Below are 20,572 nucleotides of genomic sequence, written 5' to 3'. Positions count from 1 at the left end.
TTGCTTGGTTAAAATTACACCAAAACATCATAGTGGCTGAGCCCACTCTTTGCACAGGCATAACAGGGTTTCTGCCAGGGAATAAATAATACATTTATTAATGATTGTACGGAAAAGAGTTTATATAAATGATTCACACTGTATGAGTTACATGTACACTGTCAGCTGCAAGATTTTGCCCCTCTTCTGTGTACACTGGTTGTTCCAACTCTGTATTTCAGAGAAGAAAAAGAAACAAAAGAAACCCAGCTTCTCTCCCAGGCCTTAGAAACAGCCTGACAGCACTGAACCACCACCAGCTGTAGGTATCACTAAAACTGGAGGGCAGCCCAAGGCAGCTGAGAGTTACAGCAGCAAAAAGGTGACAGCCCCTCAGAGGACAGTGACAAGGAGTCAAAGACATGTGCTGAGCACAGGGTACCTGGCGTGGACATGTGTTGGTGAGCACGGGTGTCTTCCACATCAGTCATCTGGATAAATCTCAATATGCTTTGATTGTTGAAATCCAAACTGAACCAAACCAGGCACCATACAGAGCAGAAAAGAGCAATCCGACCTGGTGTTCTCAAGTGTGTCCAAACTTCAGTGATTTATGACCTCAGGAAAAGCACTAAATGAAATCACAGCCTCAGTCTTTCTTTGCCTGGGTATTACTTTGTTTTGGGGTTTGCTGTTAAGCCAGGCTTTTGAGAGAGTGTTGCTCTATGCCTAGACCCACTGCCTCCCACTATACAAACTGGTTTTGCAAAACAGCCAGTAGGTATCAGGAATTAGCAATGAAGAGATCTATTTAGTCCATCATGGGGTGGGGGTATTGCAGGTTACAGATGACAGAATCACAGAATGGTTGGGGGTTGGAAGGGACCTCTGGAGATCATCTCCTCCAACCCCCTGCCAGAGCAGGTCCACCCAGAGCAGGTCCCACAGGAACATGTCCAGGTGGGGTTTGAATGTCTCCAGAGAAGGAGACTCCACCACCTCTCTGGGCAGCCTCTTCCAGGGCTCTGCCACCTTCACAGGAGAGAAGTTCCTCCTCATGTTTAGGTGGAACTTCCTATGTTCCAGTTTGTGCCCTTCGCCCCTTGTCTTGTCCCTGGGCACCACTGAGAAGAGTCTGGCCCCATCCTGGCCACAAAGACATGAGTACACAACGCACCACTGAGAAGAGTCTGGCCCCATCTTGGCCATAAAGACATGCGTACACAATATCTTGTGTCATTTAGCACATTTAAGACAACCCTTAGGCAAAAATGTAAGAATTCTAAGAATGGCTTCCCATCAATGATATCCATGGGTCTAGATAAAGCTGCTTGTTCATCTCATGATAAAATGTCCCTACCTTTGTGGGTGATGACCTGTACCATTTGGCCTTGTCCAGCAAAGCCTGTACCTGTTCCAGGCACGTTACTCCCTCTGTGCACTGCATTTTGTTGTAAGGCAACCGATCTGTTATCCACTGCTGTGAGTCCTTTCCTGGATAATTACCTTCCTCTACACATGAAGCACAGAGGAATGTCTCAACAGCTGAACAATAATTTGGCAAAATCTCATTATCAACAGGCCTCTGGAGAATAGAAAATGTCCTAAAAATTAGAGGACACAGTTATCACTCTATAAACACAAAGACCCATCACGTAAGATGGGTTAATTAATCCAGTCTTTGACAGCTGCATGTTTGGCTTCTCATTTTTGGAAGGGCTTTCAGTTAAACGTGCCAGTTCCAGTGCATATTGTGAACTACAATTTCAAACCAATGCCTTTGGTACAACATAGGCTGTCAGTGAAACCAAAGACACTGTGGATCAACAAGGCCACCCCAGAAAGCAGAAAGGCAGGGGAAAGGAGAAAGCATAGTCAGCAGCACAGCTACAGGGTCTTGTACTCAGAGGTCAGGCTTTGGAATTGATTTATCCCTGTGAATTAATGTTTTGGCTACAAAAATCATGGTGAAAAGGTGGCTTGCCCTGCAGTCTGCATTATTCTTAGTTACAGATAACACATAATTCACTGTGCATCCTGCTTGAAATGCATTCAAGCATCTGGAAAGAGTGAAGGCTTCTGGTCAGATCCTGCTTCCAGCAATGTCTCTGAAGCACCTACAGATGATAGATACGAGGGGCAATGGCCATTTCCACAACAAGTCCCTGGATGAGATATCGCAGAAGGGAAAAACAACCCAATGCCTGAAAAAGCATTTAATCTCTGGACTCTTAAACCTGCAATGGCCACTCTGCACATCTTACCAAACAGTTCTTGGCCACAAGACCTAAAAGAGCCAGTTTTCTGAGACCGCATGTTCCAAATGGCTCCCTGGCTCACAGGAGGGGATTTAGCCAAAATTCTTCCTCAGTCCCATTTCTTCCTTTCCCTGTCCACCTCTCATTTACTTCAGGGGGAAATCTACCTGTTCCTAGTGGACAAAGTAAGAGATTTCCTTTCTTGATACGTGAGATAACTCTGAAGGCATGAGTTATACCACTTTTATTTAATGTCTGGTTGGCTAAAACATCCCCTCAAATTATTATTTTGTTGCAATAATTTTGATCCCCTCGACACGTTGCAGGGAGATCTCCCCCAAAGATAGGAACTTCATTCCTCTTTGCTTCACTAAGGTGCTAGCTCAAGTAATCCCATTTAAAATTGCTGGTGACAGCACGGAGTGCTGTAACCTTTTTTTATATCAAACCTCTCTTTCAAGATACCACTTCTCCTGGTGCTTATTTCAGTTCAGGAGGCAGAAGCTGGGATGACTAAGCTGTCTCTGATAACAAACTCTTAGCTTTACAGACTTTGAAATAAACTGCACGGACGAAGGGAATATTGGGGGTTGCAGTCTGAAAAGAGCAAACATTCAACCATGTGCACACCAGAGCCTTCTGTGGGGAAGGAGTAAACCAAGAGGAGCATATGTAAGTTAGATGCCAAAATAAATATAATGATAATTTTTGAGTTGAGGGAACACCATCGTTCGTTCCTCCCCCATGCTCCCAAATTAATCACAGAAAGCAAAAGAAAAAAACCCCACTTTGTATGAATAACGACACAGAACTATTCAATAGCTGTAGGAGTGTTCATCAGAAAAACAACAGCCACCCAGGACTGTGTTCCAGAAACCCACTCACTCTGTGATCTGAGCAAACAGCAAGAACCACGGTTTACTCACCTCAGCGTGGGGAAAAGGAGGTTCTGGAAGATACACCTTTGTTTGTTTGTTATGACACAACCTTTAAAAGAAAAGGAAAATAAGCTGGGTTAGGGAGCTGGGGAACATCCTGCAGTATCTGCTGCCATCTACTGTTACTTTTTTTTTTTTTCTGGAGAAAGCCATTTCCTATCTGTGGCATCAGGTGCAAAACCACCGATTTGATTTGTTACTCCCAGTCTTTTTGCTCAGAGGACCAACCCCTGCAGGACACGACAACTCAGCTGTAGCGAGATCATTAGAGAAGGCATAAGAGAGCTACAGTCATTCTGAACACACCACGTCACAGAATTCCTTGGCTGTTTTTAGAGAAATCTGTAACTCAACACCCCACGTCATTTCATAGCCCAGCCCTAGGCAGTTTTTGCGAAGCCAAATCAACAGAAAAATTCCAATTGCCTCATCCCACTTCTCAGCAATGACTTGGTCCTTTTGTTGGTTGTAATCTAATTCCCTTATGAATTTTATTATTGCAGCTTCAATGCTGGTAAACTGCCTCTCACCATGAGCATAATGCTCACTGTTACTTGCCATTTTACATACATAATTTATTTTTAAAACATAAATATTGAAAGTTGTTGATCAGCTCTAGTCAGACTCCTGATGGGACCCTTGTCAGGGAGTGAAGCAATAGGACGAGGGGTAATGGGTTTAAATTGAGAGAGGGGAGACTGAGATGAGATCTCAGGAAGAACTTCTTTGCTGTGAGGGTGGTGAGAGCCTGGCCCAGGTTGCCCTGAGAAGCTGTGGCTGCCCCATCCCTGGAGGGGTTCAAGGGCAGGTTGGAGGGGGCTTGGAGCACCCTGGTCTGGTGGGAGGTGTCCCTGCCCAGGGCAGGGGGTGGGACTGGATTGTCTTTAATGTCCCTTCCAAGTTTAACCACTCTGTGGGACTGGATGGTCTTTAATGTCCCTTCCAAATTTAACCATTCTATGATTCATCCTATTACAGCAGTTAAAAAAAGGTATTTGTCAGAGGCCTGTGTGACTTTACAATTATCTGCAGTGACGCTGTCCTGGTGGCTTTTTCTGGAAAACGTTGTCCGTCTTGTACTTTCTTCACTTTATTATAAAGCAATAAGCCTAGGTCACACTAAATATGATAAAGTCTGTGAGATACTAAGAGCAGGACATTTCTTTTAGCTGACTAAATAGAATTGAAAGGCTGGAATTCCTGAATTTCAACCCCAGTTCTGAGCCCAAACCTCTGTTTTACACATGTTCAATCTCCTCCTCCTCCATTTCTACCCAAGTAAAACATTTACCTCACACGCAAGTCTTTTTTTTTTTTCTGGAGAAAGCCATTTCCTATCTGTGGCATCAGGTGCAAAACCACCGATTTGATTTGTTACTCCCAGTCTTTTTGCTCAGAGGACCAACCCCTGCAGGACACGACAACTCAGCTGTAGCGAGATCATTAGAGAAGGCATAAGAGAGCTACAGTCATTCTGAACACACCACGTCACAGAATTCCTTGGCTGTTTTTAGAGAAATCTGTAACTCAACACCCCACGTCATTTCATAGCCCAGCCCTAGGCAGTTTTTGCGAAGCCAAATCAACAGAAAAATTCCAATTGCCTCATCCCACTTCTCAGCAATGACTTGGTCCTTTTGTTGGTTGTAATCTAATTCCCTTATGAATTTTATTATTGCAGCTTCAATGCTGGTAAACTGCCTCTCACCATGAGCATAATGCTCACTGTTACTTGCCATTTTACATACATAATTTATTTTTAAAACATAAATATTGAAAGTTGCTGATCAGCTCTAGTCAGACTCCTGATGGGACCCTTGTCAGGGAGTGAAGCAATAGGACGAGGGGTAATGGGTTTAAATTGAGAGAGGGGAGATTGAGATGAGATCTGAGGAAGAACTTCTTTGGTGTGAGGGTGGTGAGAGCCTGGCCCAGGTTGCCCTGAGAAGCTGTGGCTGCCCCATCCCTGGAGGGGTTGAAGGGCAGGTTGGAGGGGGCTTGGAGCAACCTGGTCTGGTGGGAGGTGTCCCTGCCCAGGGCAGAGTGTTGGGACTGGATGGTCTTTAATGTCCCTTCCAAATTTAACCATTCTATGATTCATCCTATTACAGCAGTTAAAAAAAGGTATTTGTCAGAGGCCTGTGTGACTTTACAATTATCTGCAGTGACGCTGTCCTGGTGGCTTTTTCTGGAAAACGTTGTCCGTCTTGTACTTTCTTCACTTTATTATAAAGCAATAAGCCTGGGTCACACTAAATATGATAAAGTCTATGAGATACTAAGAGCAGGATATTTCTTTTAGCTGACTAAATAGTAGAATTGAAAGGCTGGAATTCCTGAATTTCAACCCCAGTTCTGAGCCCAAACCTCTGTTTTACACATGTTCAATCTCCTCCTCCATTTCTACCCAAGTAAAACATTTACCTCACACGCAAGTGTTTGCAGATTAGCTAATGTTGGGTTTGACTTTTGAATATAAGCCACTAGAGCAAAGTAGAATTCAAAAACATGATGTCTGAACGTGTGTCTGAATTGTGCCAGCAAGACACAGCAGATGAAATGACCCAACTGGCAAGTGACATTCCTGCTATTTTGACAATATCTAACCCCATGTATTATGACAGCAAGGACTATGCAGCTACCACTTCAGCTGCTACTGAAATGAAATCCCCATGTAAGTACAAACCAAACAATAGTTTAACTATAAACTATATGAGTCAACACACCCTGGTGAGCACACTGAGGTTTGGCCAGGACACCAAGGCTTGATTTTTGTACTTTTGCTGCAAGTAACGTGATTGAAATTCACCAGATTTCACTTCTCTTTACAATTCTCCTGAGGGATCAATCCACCTAAGATTTCCAGGACCTCTATTTTCTTTCCCAAACTCCAGACTTAAAAAAATCTGGAAGAAAGGAAGGAAAAGTTAAGTTACTCTATTTAATAATCTAGAGCCCCTCTTCGTTTGTAAGAATTTAGGACCAGTTACAAGCAGTTGGGTTCTCCTTTCCATGACTCAGAATCACAGAATAGTTGAGGTTGGAAGGGATCTCTTGAGACAGAATCATAGAATGGTTTTGGGTTGGAAGGGACATTAAAGCCCATCCATCCAGTCCCACTCCCTGCCCCAGGCAGGGACACCTCCCACCACACCAGGTTGCTCCAAGCCCCCTCCAACCTGCCCTTGAACCCCTCCAGGGATGGGGCAGCCACTGCTTCCCTGGGCAACCTGGGCCAGGCTCTCACCACCCTCACAGCAAAGAAGTTCTTCCTCAGATCTCATCCAAATCTCCCCTCTTTCAGTTTAAAACTGTTCCCCCTTGTCCTACTGCTCCACTCCCTGATCAAGAGTCCCCTTGCCCTCTCCTGTAGGCCCCCTTTAGGGACTGGAAGGCCATTATAATATTTCTCCAGAGCCTTCTCTTCTCCAGGCTGAGCAACCTCTTCCCTGACCTGCTGGGAACGTTCTGCCTAATGCACCCCAGGATACTGTTGGCCCTTTTTTGCTACAAAAAGAAATTACTGGCTGAGCAAAATTAGGCCTGAAAAATCTATGTTGTTTATACAGGGAGACCACGGTATAGTTTTGGGGGGCACCAGAGAAGACTTTCAAACAGGAACAGCTAAAATTCACTCAAGTCAGGTACGTAATTTAATCATCAGTGCAAGTACCAAAAAGCACAGATTACTTGAGTTTGTATGTTCTATAGGAAGCAATGTGTCCCTAATTATAGAACATCTACTTACACACGCACGCATGCACACCCTTGTGACTCAAGAAACGTGTTCAAATTCTAATCAAGCAGATATTGCAATAAGTCAAGTCGAGATAACCCGCGTGTATCTATTTTCCACAGCTGAGGGTGTGAATCGAGGCTGATGGAGCAGCTCTTTTAACACCTACCATTCAGCAAAGATCTGGGAGAACTCGAGGGAGCTGTTGGCAACAGGTGAGATGAAATAAAAAGGGACGTTGGAGAGCCCGGCCGAGTCGATGTACTGATAGAGACACTCCAGCAGATCGTAGATCACTCCAGAGGGATAACAGGGAACCAGCACGTTTCCTCCGTTCCGGACAGTCATAGCTAAGGGAGAGAGAAAGTAAAAATCCCCCTGAGGAAAGGGACTCGGGGGTTCTGGTGGACGAGAAGGTGGACATGAGCAGGCAGTGTGCAGCTGCAGCCCAGAAGGCCAATCCCATCTTGGGCTGCATCAAAAGCTGCGTTGCCAGCAGGTCCAGAGAGGGGATTCTGCCACTTTACTCTGCTCTGGTGAGACCTCACCTGGAGTATTGTGTGCAGGTCTGGAGCCCTCAATATAAGAAGGACATGGACCTGATGGAGAGGGTCCAGAGGAGGGCCACGAGGATGATCAGGGGGATGGAGCACCTCTGCTACGAGGACAGGCTGAGGGAGCTGGGGTTGTTCAGCCTGGAGAAGAGGAGGCTCCGGGGAGACCTAATAGCAGCCTTCCAGTACCTGAAGGGAGCCTACAGGAAGGCTGGGGAGAACCTGTTTAGAAAGGCCTGCAGTGACAGGACGAGGGGCAATGGCTTCAAGCTGGAGGGGAACAGATTTAGACTGGAGATTAGGAGGGGGTTCTTCACTGTGAGGGTGGTGGAGCACTGGAACAGGTTGCCCAGGGAGGTCGTTGAGGCCCCATCCCTGGAGATATTCAAGGGGAGGCTCAATGAGGCCCTGGGCAACCTGGTCTAGTTGGGGGTGTCCCTGCTGACTGCGGGGAGGTCGGACTAGATGGCCTTTGGAGGTCCCTTCCGGCCTGGGCAATTCTATGATTCTATAAAAGGGCTCATAGTTAAACTTTTTAATAGAATTCCCTTAATCCAAATATTACGAAGTTATCACATGAATTAGCAGAACACATTACGCATAAGAATTGGGAGGAACAGTTCTGATAATTCAATATATTTATTTACTGCCTTCTCCAGGCTTTAGGGGAGGGAACAATTATGCTCATTAGCTGGGGGAGGAGGGGGACAAAACAGACTGAGCACATGCAAAACTCCTGACACGAGAGGGCGGTCTTGCACTGGCACAGGAGGATAAATGAGTGACACAAAACAAAACACTTTCCTATCAAAATAAAGCCTGCTCCATCTATTAGGTGTCCACCAGAGGGGAAGGAGAACAGTCCTCAGGTCTCAGCACACGAAAAGCTGTTCTGTGCTCAGTTTTCAGAGCTCTAGATGAATTTCTGAAGATGTGGTTATTTCAAACAGCCCTTGAAGCTAGAAAGGGGTGGAAGAGTGTTTCTCCTTCTTAAAAACTCTTAATACATCTGTCCTTTCAATACAATAAGGACAATTTAAAACCTGTATGAATTACAGACAGCATGGGACTAGAGAAAAATGAGGAAAAGGAAAAAGAAAAATAGGTTTACTCTGTAATCAAGACAGATCTGAGTACAACAGCAAAAGCATGGACAGAGCAAACACCTTGTTCTTTTGGCAGAATGAATTACAAAAATGCTGCACCTTATGGGAAAGTGTAAATACTTTGTCCAGCTCACTGAGCAATTGCTTCCTTAGTAGGATTTCATCTGTGGTCGTGGGGTAAATCCATCTACTGATGTTAATGGCAATGCAGCAGTAGTAACATTATGCATTAAGGCATTACACAAAAAGCTGTGAAAGAGCCTGAAAAGGCATATATTGCATCCCGCCATCATCACTTCCTTGACTTCAATTTATTGACAAGCTTTGATGGGGTACAGATTTAGCACATTAAGGGTCTTTTTGCCCCACCTACATGGCTCAAGGAAGATTTTTATGGCTGAATGTTTAAAGGTTTGACAGAGCATAGGGAAATGCACACTCTGCAGCAGGATTTTTCACATGCATTTAGGTGCTTAACTCCTTTTAGCAGCCAGTGCCAATTACACGCTGCTCTCAACAACTACTGGTGGTGATAACTTCTGTGTCAGAATTATAACAAGAAATGCAGTGTAGTGGATTTATTGCCTTGATTTTCTCCACGTCACATACAAACTATACCATCAACATATCACTGAATATGAATGGCAATACTTTACATTTGTTTAGAACCTGAGATCACAGAACCATAGAATGGTTTGGATTGGAAGGGACTGTAAAGCCCCCCCAGTGCCACCCCCTGCCCTGGGCAGGGACACCTCCCACCACACCAAGTTGCTCCAAGCCCCCTCCAACCTGCCCTTGAACCCCTCCAGGGATGGGGCAGCCACAGCTTCTCTGGGCAACCTGGGCCAGGCTCTCACCACCCTCACACCAAACAAGTTCTTCCTAAAAGATCTAACAAAACATCCCAGCAATGTGTTACATTATCCCTCTTACATGGGTAAGTCTAAACTATTCCATCTGTAACCGGGATGTGAAGAGAGGAATGAGGAGATTAAGAATGATATTTTTCAAAGCCATCTGGGGGCTGAAAGTTAAGCCTTTGGCTCCAGGACCAGGATTTGCATCGCTTTGTTATGCACCCAAAAATTCTGCAAAGAGGAAAGATAAGTACCTACATCCAGAGCAGCCAGAATGCGGTGTGGGGCAGAGACAGGGGCTGCAGAGCACAGGATGCATTAGTGATGAGTGGAAAAGGCTCAGGAAAGGGGTATTTCTGCAGCTCTGTCTCTGCTCTGAACAAAGATACTGGCTCAAACACCAAGGTCTCCAAGAAACAGGTTCCTTCTTTCCCTCAGGCACCAGCTACCTTCACCCTGTTAAGACAAATGGCTTACTCTTCCCTTTGAAGAGGCAGGAGGAAGAGCTTTCATCTAATGATGGGCTGGTTAAAGTATTTGTCCAGGCCATGAAAAATGTGAGTTTCATTCCTAAACCTTACAGTTTGAATTCACAGTTCTCCCTACCCTGCAGCCATTGGTTTGCTATGGGAGCCTCAACCCTCTTCTGTTGAAAACAACCAGAAATTCGAGATTCCTGGGGCCACAGAGAAAATAACGGGAAGGTCGTGGAGCAGACATCAACTTGAGTTTCTGTCCCCAGGAGAATGTTTCTGTCCCCAGGAGAACTACGGAGCTGGTCACCAATAATTAATGTAATATCACAGGCCAGGGAGTGGAGTGCTCTTCCAGCCAGGTAGCTCTCTACTCACTAGACCATGGACCCAGGGATGATGGTCCCTTGAATCCCACATTCCTGGTGGCACAGTGATGCACCTTGGAGACTGGTTGAGGACAGGAAAGGACAGCAACAAGGCTGTCCCACCACTGACAAGGCTCCGTGTGACACCTTTTGCTTTAGAATGCACTTAGTTCCTCACCAACAAGGCTGTCCCACCACTGACAAGGCTCTTTTTGACACCTTTTGCTTTAGAATGCACTTATTTCCTCGGTGCAGGTTTATTTCTATGTGCTGTGGTCAGCAGAGCTGGGCACAACTTCTTGAGGATGCTCTCAAGTGGTCCCATAAAGGGGTAAGAATTCTCTCCCAGCTTCAGCAAAGCTGGGCTGGAAACCTTCACCAAACATCTCGCTTTCCCTCAAGCAGCAGGTCCAATCTGGTTCTCTGCACCACCACAGCAACTTTCTATAGTTGTCACTAAGAGGACACGTATATTTGAAAGCTGTTTAAAGCCCAATTTATCTCTGTGACTGATGGATGCACTCTCTTGATAAAAGTTGTATAATAATCTTGGCATTTCAAATTTAGTCTCCTTCAGTAGCTCCATAACAAGTTGTTCAATTTACAACTCACAATGAGATACTTGCTTTTCGAACAGCTGCCACCACAAGGTCAAGTTGGCACCTGAAAAGCAAACTGTGCTCTTTTCTGCTTTCTATAAACACACACACACACACACACAGGCACGAATGCACACAAAATATCACAAACTGTCCCTATAGACAGTCTGGCAATTTTGCTGATGACGCCCAAGGCAATGTAAAAATACCCCAAAAAAAATAAAAATTGCTTTTTGTCGAGCTGCAGAGTGCTGGTGCCGCAGTGCTGAGCACTGGAAAAAAAGGGGTTTGGGCTGAGAGGAGCATGGCGAGGTGACAAAGCAGGGTTTCAGGGCTGCACACACAAGGCAGAGAGGAAATCATGCCTGTGGCCGGGTAATAATGGGACTTGGTGTCTACAATTCCACGTGCTGGGATGAAAACGGAGATCAAGGTGAAATTTTCACACTTCTGTGCTTCATAGCACTTACTCACAAACATGCCTTTGCCTCATGATAAGCATTTTTGGCAAATTTCCAGTGTTTGCTTTAGAATCTTTACCTAGTGTATTCTCAGCTTTTTTTTTTTTTTTTTTTTTTTATCTCCCCATCACACTCTGGAACAGGGGTGGACCTATTAACACCAGAAGAGGTATGTGGGGTTTTTTCCATCTTCCTTAGCACACCATTTTTTTTAATTTTTTCCTATTTTTTTTTTTTTTTTTTTTTTTTTTTTTTTTGTAAAGTCCCCTGAACATCTTGGAAATGGGAAAAATATCTGAAAACTGTTGTGCTCAGCTTATGTACCCTATTGCTTTTCCCAGTAACCTATTGCTTTTTGGACTTTTTTACACATTTGAAATATTCACTATTTTCTTTTGCTGGTATTTGGTAGATGTCTAAATACTGTTGGTGTCACGTAAAAGACAGCCCTACCACTGCGTTGCTCATAGAATTACTCAATTTCTTCAGGTTGCTGTTTTTTTGGTAAATACCCCTCAAATTCCAGATTAAGAATGGCGTCCTTTTAAGGATATATCTTCCTTTGGTCTTTAACATTAATTTTCTAATTTCTCTGAGTTTGTCTCATTCAAGATAGAAGCTGCCTTGAAGACCTTCTGCAAAACCCTCAAAATAGTTCCGAATGTTTCTGGAAACCAGAACAACTTGTGCAGATAAACACCCACCTGTACCTACATATGCAACACGGTTATTTATATGCATTCATCTTTTGGAGTTTGCTTTGGCCCAAAACTACATCTCTAAGACTCTGTATAATTTTTAAAAGCATTTTAATTAACAACAGTCTCATTCTTGTTTACTCAGTGTACAGCTGGTGCAGTTTGAGACATGAGTGACCACCAAGGTGTTTCCCAGAGCATCTTTGCAAACAGAGGTGGCAGCAGGGCAAGAGGTACCACTCCTCGCCCCCCCTCCAGAATAAAATCTACCATTTCAGCTCAGACTTGCTTCCTTGATGATTTAAGGTGAGATGAGAGAGACAGAGAAGGGCAGGACATCTGCATCTAGCAGGACAAGGTCAGCAGAGCTTATCTGCGGCAGCTCATAGGGTAATAAAATTAACAATGCTTAAAAACAATGAAAACACAGACCATGATACACACACACACATAAACACACACTGCTCAGGAAAGGAAGTCCCAGGTGGTAAGAATTAACACAGTTCACGGGGAGATTGAACAAGTTCCTGGAGGAGAAATCCACGGAACGTTACTAACTACACAAAAGCCACGTCTGATTCAGGAAATTCCTGAAATAAAAATACTCGAAGGCTATGAGATTATAGAAATCTATCACATAAATTCACCCTGTTCTTTTACTCTTCTCTAGGCATCTGCTCATGGCCCCTGTTGGAGCCAGGATGTTGGCAGAGGGGATCTTTGGCATAACCCACAGTTATCATTCTTATAAAATGCCAAATCACACACTATTAATAGGCATTTACACTCCAAGCAACCATCCTGACCCTCTAACTTCTATTTTCATATAAACAAAGCCCAAATCCCATGTAATTTTACCTTGTACATCCCACAACAGTCCCTAGGTACCCCCCAAGGGTACATGTAAAAATTAAGACTAAGAATTTGCATTTCAGTTCTGTTCTCAGCCTTATTCTACAACCTTGGGTAGCCACCAAAATCCTACAGTTCAAATCTCTCCCAGGTGACCAGAACACTTGCTTACCACGAGGATTCCCTGATTTCTAATTTCTAATGCCTTTGATAACCTTTGTAACGATCCTCCCTTCACAAGCTTTTTAGTCTTCTTGGTAAAAACCAGTTAGTTTAAAATAAAGGGAAGATCTCTGATAAAAGAACAGGCAATCTACAGCAGGACAGGGATGAGCAAGTGGGTTGGTGACAGAAGGGTGAGAGCACAGAGGAACTGAGCTGGGGGAAGGGGAGAGAGAACAGCACTGGATGTGACATTCCAAACAGGCTGGAAAATGCTGCCATTCACACTGCTATCACAGCTTTGCAATTATCAGCTTTTCCAGCTGTGAAAGCGTCTGATTAGGTTTTATATTTCTGGGTTCTATAAATATATCTTGATTTATTTTTTTTTTAAAGAGAGATTGTGCTGTTTGCTTTTGATATATTTAAAAATCAGGTGTAAGAAGGGAAGCAGATGTGCTTGTTTTCAAAACTGAAAGTCATAAAAAAGCATGTAAAGATTTTACACTGGCTGATATACAGGAAGGAAATAGTAATATTTCAGCTGGGAACAATATCCAAAACCCAGGCAACACGTAGTCTGTTGGCAGCTGAGCAAAATACTTCGCAAACCAAGAGCAGCAGATGATTAAATCTCATTATACCTGTTCCATTCCAAAACATTTTAGGTACAACTTGTGTCTCTCCAAGCACTTACTGTATTAATGACATCAGGAGCACATCGTAAAATCTAAACAGCTAGTTTTATGCCAGAAGCTATAGCTGGACAACTTACTCAATTCCAGGAATCTCAGAATTATTTCCCACCCAAAGCAATGAATAAGATGATAAAATAAGTTGTCTTTCATCGACCTACCCAAGTTGCTGCAGAACTCTCCTACCATGCCATCTGGGTTAGCAGTAGGGATTTGGGTAAGACCCGTCAGGATGAGAACATCACTATTTTTAAGAGAAGCCTGGTCCATGGGCTGAAACAGAGCAGAGTGAAATAAAATGAGCAACATGAGAGTTATAACGCAGGTTTCTCTGCCGTCTACTAAAAGGGCTGCAAGAGGTAATAGAGGCAGTGACCAAGAAGGGAAACACATGGAACGCTTTAAACTTAACATCCCTCCATCTGTGGAAATGTAACTGGAGTTAATAAAAACACATACAACTGTTTACCTGCACACTACAGCCCAAAACAAACAACGGAACTGTAATTGGATCCATCTCAAAGCAGTCTCCACAGACTAATCATTTCATGGCCTGAGGAGCTGAGCACTGGAAAGACAATAATTTGCTGAGGACGTGGCAGTGCAGTCAGGAAGGGTTTAACACTCACATTCCTCTCTCTGGCTGCACTGGCTCCCAACTCACTTCCCTTCCCAAATCAAGGTGTCGCCTTTGATTTCCAGGGCTCACCGTCTACCGGGGGCAGGTACCACTTTCCTCAACCATTCAGTGGATTCTCTTTGGAAGAGGTGAGACCAGCAAAGGATTTGGGGCTTGAAGCTCTCGATTTTGTGCACGAAGCTGAATGCCACCCAAGGCTCTCCCTTGACTGGGAAGTCTGCTCCCCTGCCCGTGGGATTACAGCCATGGCTTTCAAATACTCATTTCAGACTGTTTGCACAGGCCTTTTCAGAGTTCTGTTCTAGTGAAATGGTAAATGGCCACTGCTGGTAGAAAAAAAGAAATGAGTTTCGATTCCTTAATATGTTTATTTATCTCAGAAATAATTGCTTATATACATATTTTTTTTAGATGTAGCTATAACACTAGGCCAAACAGACAAGTATTTCCTTAAAAGCCAGCAGCTGAAAACAGGTCAAAAATCATAGATTCAACTACACAAAAAAACCCATCAAACCCCACTCCCAGTGCAACACCAGAGCTAAAATAATACAGAAAATATGACTTGCCTTACCAGCCTCCCCTAATCAATCAGAGTAGCACTATGCCCTCCTCCAATACCTTTCTCCAAAGCCTGTGCTAGCAGCCAAGTTATATCAAAGTGAAATAAATGTCCTCACTGGGCTATGACCTCTGATCCACCAGGTCTACAGTGTATGTTGTACTAATGACCTACAGTCACAGGTACAACCCTAGATTAGGTGGTGGAAGGGCTGAAGATGCTATCACAAGCATCTATCCATGCCACCTCTGCTTCCCAGGGGACACAAGAGCTCACATCTGCATAGTCTGTCCCGTGGCTCACAGATAGAACAGAGGGACCCAAAATTAAATGGTCCAAGGAAATTGTGTGGCAACCTGGTCACTGGCAGGTAGTCTGATGTTAAAACAAACGCATTTTCTGCCTTGACTCTGTGTAAAGGCTCACACTTTTTCCACTGAGGTCAAGCATTTGACGTGTTTTATACTGGCATTTTATTAAGGCAGCATGAAAATGCATACCCACTTCTCTCCAGTAGCAAACATAGAGTAGATATTCAGAAATTATACTTAAGTGTGACCTGATACTAAATATATATTCTCGATACTCGAAATTTAGCATAATCCTATCTTGAAAAGGCAAAAGCCGCTTCTCTCTCTGCAGATGCAGGAACACTCTGGTGAAAAGTTGACTTTTAGCCCTGGGCCAGGCTGTGTTTCCTGCAACTACTGTTCAAGCAAAGGTGGGCAACTGCAGCCAAGTGCCTGATGTTTTATGGTTATTTATTCTCAACAGACCCTCTGCCATCTCACCAACAAGGAAAGTTTCTACTCGAGGAGAGTGATGAAGAGATTTCCTATGCTGAACTTAGAAGACCACTGTTCAGTTAATTCCCTTGCTCACAGTCCCTCAGTGCCATTCTTAAGTAGTTGAAAAAGACCTTGCTCCATTAAACATGCAGGGGGTTTTCATCTCAACTTTGACAGTAGTTTACACTGTGTACCACCTCCTAGGACCTGACCCCTTCCCTGAGATTTACTGCCATCTTTGACTCTCCACAGCGCGTCTGTGAAAATGAAATGCCAATAATGCAATAAAAAGTAATATCGAATCTGCCTGTGATAATGTACATAATGATTAGGCCATATTAGATACGCATAATTTCAGCTGCCATTGCACTGAGAGGGCTTGCATTGATTTTTGTGGGTTAATGTAAAGAATATGTCTTAAAAGGCTTTTAGTGACATGTCTGAACCCGTGCTGTCAACTTCTGTTCTCCACTTCAGTGGCAACACTGTCAATTCAACCTCAGCAGAGGGTGAGGCAAAATTTTCAGGAGAAACCATCTGCCAGAAGAGAGAAGTAGAGGGAACAACTAATGGTGCCAGACCAAACTCTTCAACCAACCCTTTAAAGCTCTTCAGTTATTTTCAGCAGCTACAAACACTGTCTTGCTGAACCCTTCACACGCACGTCCTACAGAGTTTTTCCCAAGATATTCCTGCTGCCGCATCCAAGATCATCCCAACAGCATCCACTGCACCCAGTTTCAGCCAGTCTGTACTGGGGCCATGCCTAAGCTAAACTAGCTGGTTCGGTTTCTATCTGCTGTTAATAGAGATGGATGTTAATGATGTTAATAGAGGTTATTACAGGTGTACCTAAAATGTCAAGAAAAGTTTTAGCCGTGATTTATACCAAAGAAGGGATCCCACTCTCTCCCCATGACTGCTAATTTCCCCCCATGCTGCCACCTCCACTATGTTGGCATTTAAATCCCAGTGCTGGCAGATGGGAGAAGGAGGGAAGGACTGGGTGGGGGCCCAGTTTGGGTTAGGTGAGATGAACCCTATCCTGTTCTCATCTTGAGAGAAGGAAATATTTTCCAGGCTATTACTGTGTCTATTAGACAAGAGGTAAGAGGAAGAAGCATTTTTGCATCAAAGAAGTGCTAAGGTTTTACTATTATTCAAAAAGCACTGGGTATGCATTTACTTAAACATACGCTGATTAACTGGATATAATTTTTTTAAATGAAATGCAGTGACTGTTTTCATGCCCTGTTAAAAACCAGGAATTTCATTCTGACTGCTCGCTGTGATCCTATGGAGAAACAGGTCAGACAAACAACTTTTCACTCCCTGAGGAAAAAAGGCTGATTTGTTGGAAGACGATTTTGACTCCGTGCCACTCAAGATACTGTTATCATTACATAATGTCTGTCAAACGTCAAAGGGATGAAGAACTGGTTGGCAGCTCACAAAACCCACCAGTTATTTCAGAATCGCCATATTGTAGGAGATTGTACTGGTGTACAAGGGGGACAAAAGCTATGCATTGTCTTCAACAACCTTCTGGAAGCAAATATTAAGAAAATGATGATATCTGATATGCAGGTGATATCTGGGAACATTTGTGATCCGGTAAATAATGAGAAAACAGCAAACTAGATGCAATTTCAGGTACCTGGTAAGCTATTTATGCAGGTGATATCTGGGAACATTTGTGATGTGGTAAATAATGAGAAAACGGCAAAGTAGATGCAATTTCAGCTACCTGGTAAGCTATTCCTTCAAATTATGTGGTAGTATAAAATAATGCAAAGTGTAATGAACTAAAAAATGAGGCACGTGGGACAAGCAACACCATCAGAAGAGTGAATAGTTGAGGTTTCATCTCCTGTTAGCAAAGACAGCAGGTCCTGAGGGTTTTAGGTGGGCTTGCAGGACATTTTCCTGCACTTTTTAAATCTGAAACTGCCCTAAGTGCTACCACTTCTCCTGTGGGTTGCAGTGAGTGAGTGCAGGTCTGCTGCTCAGGCTCTGCTCTTACCCAACAGTTCCTTCACACACCACTCCCTGCCACTGGCAGGGAATTTCCTTAAAAACAGGGACTTTACCAGAAGTTTCCAGATAAATGCTCAACGTTGGAAAATGATGAAGCAGGGCCAGTCTAACCTGATAAACTGAATCACCATTTCATATAAATGAAGAGAAAACACTCTCAGTTACTAATTACTTCTTATAGTGCAAAGTTTCTCCTCACAGAAATGTTCCATTTATATATTGTCAAATCCTGCTGCTGCTCCTTCACTAGAAGGTGACAAAAGGGCACAACCCAGGCCAGTGTGGGGCTGATGAGAAAAAGGGATTTAGAGGCTCTGATGCATTGCATGTAGAGAAGCACAGCCATACTATTAAGGACGATTTATCTATTGTAGTTGTTCAGCTTCTGAGATCAAGCTTTTAAATGAAGGATACTCAGAAGCAAAGCTCTTTAGAAGATACTCACCTTGGGGGAAATTACTTACTGATCATGAGCCTGACACATTTTCTAAATTATTTTTAAATACCTCCTGCTAATATTGCTTTTAACTATTTTGACAACTTCTGAAGCACACGGTACTGCAAACTTCAAGCCATTCTTCGCACTCAGAATTTATGGATCTAGAGAGAATTAATTTACTGGAAATTACATCTACAGCACTATAAAGACTTTGCCCTTAGCAGAGCAGGGTGGAAAAGTTGGCAGCCAGTTAGCTATCATTTCTCCCAAGGAAGGATGTTTCAGAAGTGATATAGAAGCAGTCTGTGAACTGTCTGCAAAGACTCTTCGGTGAAATATGGATTTTAAAAAAAGTCGCTAGTGCTCTATTGTTTAATTCTGTTGAAAATTTCCTATTTAAGGTGAAGGAGAACTTCCCAATTGTTAGCACAGGTACCTTAGTACACCTCCTATATTACACCTCATCCCAGCTGGAATAAGCCCCTCTGTTTTTTTTTCAGCAAGGAACACCTTCCCCTGTAGAAGACTAAGAGAAGTTAGAGGACGTACCTGAGGGTGCGTTGTAAGCAGAGAAGATCCTGAAACATAGGAAACCTTTTCATAGTGGGACTGGATAATCCAATTGGAACTTCCTAGAGCGTAGCCTGAGCTGAGAGGGGTGACCTGCACAGCACCAAATAGCTCCTGAAACACACAGCAAGAGACATTAACTTGAGCAAGCCCTCCAGAGAAGTCAGAACAGGTCATTTTATCATCAGTGATATCAATCTTAAAAGTAGTTCTGTTATTCAAAGCCTTTATGAAGCTCGTTTCCTGAGTCTTTATGTCTGCTGTTTCTATTTACCCATGTCTAACAGGATAGATGCTCTGAGAAAAGCTTTTCCTGAGGTAGGGCCTTCATAAAGGCTTTCTTCCATGTGAATTCTATGGCATCAAACTGAGTTCACACTGAAGCATAACTCTAAATGGAACCATCTTTGAAACCTCTATATTAACATATATAAATGTAAGATATATATAGTAACATATATAAATGTTACTGATGCTGGCCATCAGGGAGAAGGAAGGGCAAGTAACTCTGTAATGGTAAAAAACTCTGCTTGGGTTACACATATTGCTGTGGAAAACATAAACTTAACTGCAGTCTCACTCACTTTCTAATTTTATGTCTTTTCAAATGCTATCTACCTGTGATTAGAATCAAAACCCTGCAAACTCAACCCAAATTTCAGCTTCAGCTCTGAGCACGAGCAACCCGAGAGTTGTCTCCTTTAGGAAGTGCATCGCTTTATCTGTACGCGGTAATGTGTTACGCTTGTTTGGGAAAGGAAAATAAGCCTCCACGTGTATCTCACTAATGTGATCTACTTTCTGGTTACTGAATAATAGAACAAGCATCTGATTCATGCAAGACTAATGATTTTTCTAGTATCCCAAAACATATTTGGAACTTTTGCAAAACAAAACAGGGTCTCCAATCCCTCGCAGTGTGTAAGCCAAGGCTCTGGATTCTGCTGATAGGCAGGCATGAAAAGTGGACCACAAATCATTCTTGATGTTGCCACATTTTGGGTTAACTGGCTAAGTAGGGCCTGATTATTCTGAAAGTTTGCTTTGGGAAGAGATAAAATATGCTCTAGAAATGTCTCTTTTTTCCTGGTAACTATAAAAGCACGATTGGCCCGGATGAGATTAAAAAATTAGATGAGATACATCCACACTGTGAGTGTAGTTAAAAATGAAGGTAACTATAAAAGCACGATTGGCCCGGATGCACAGATCTAAAATGAGATGAGATACATCCACACTGTGAGTATAGTTAAAAATGAGTAGCCATCCCTGGATACTGGGCAGTCCAAATGCCTTCAACCTGTCCAGCTGCTAGATAAAACTGCAGCCGTAATCTCATTTCACCAGCTGTAACATAGCACCTCACAAACCTAAATCCACCAAATTTAGTACAGGTTACTGTTTCAAACTACTCATTAACAGTCATCTCAAAACTTCAGTGGTCCCTTGTTTAAGATAAAGGAGTAAATAAAGAGCTTTGGGTACACACCTCACTTTAATCCACCTTTTCATTTCCTGGGGCCCTGAGCAACAAGAGCAGGTATCGTGGCCCACACACGGCACAGTGTGTCTGCAGATTACTGAATTTTTGGTTCAGTTCATTCTAAAAACTAGACTGGATTATAGTCAACAACAGCGTTAGAGACAACAACTGTGAGCTGGGAACCCTGGGAAAGGAGTGTTTGAAGTTCAGGTCGAACCATTAGGTTTTGTTTACAATCCCTAATTTGCTGTATAAAAGAAAGTGGAGGCTAAAGCACTCAAAAGATTCCCAGAAGTGAGATACGGTAACTCAGA

At 43.3% G+C, this 20,572-nt stretch overlaps 1 protein-coding gene across 1 annotated transcript in view; it reads right to left on the bottom strand.

Annotated features, from left to right (window-relative positions):
* INTS9 (integrator complex subunit 9) overlaps positions 1-20,572 on the bottom strand; it is an 85,995-nt gene that overhangs the window by 42,364 nt on the left and 23,059 nt on the right. Inside the window, exons 8-11 of the mRNA XM_014947675.1 lie at positions 18,755-18,889; positions 13,901-14,012; positions 7,081-7,261; positions 3,164-3,224 (exon numbers count right to left, since the gene is read on the bottom strand). Of these exons, the coding sequence (XP_014803161.1) occupies positions 3,164-3,224; positions 7,081-7,261; positions 13,901-14,012; positions 18,755-18,889 (489 nt within the window). The remainder of the gene's footprint in view (positions 1-3,163; positions 3,225-7,080; positions 7,262-13,900; positions 14,013-18,754; positions 18,890-20,572) is intronic.

Source organism: Calidris pugnax, unplaced genomic scaffold (assembly GCF_001431845.1).
Source record: "Calidris pugnax isolate Ruff unplaced genomic scaffold, ASM143184v1 scaffold154, whole genome shotgun sequence".
In the NCBI taxonomy this organism is placed as follows: Eukaryota; Metazoa; Chordata; class Aves; order Charadriiformes; family Scolopacidae; genus Calidris; species Calidris pugnax.
The sequence above is the reverse complement of the archived record's forward strand: the minus strand, read 5'-3'. Positions and strand labels throughout refer to the sequence as shown.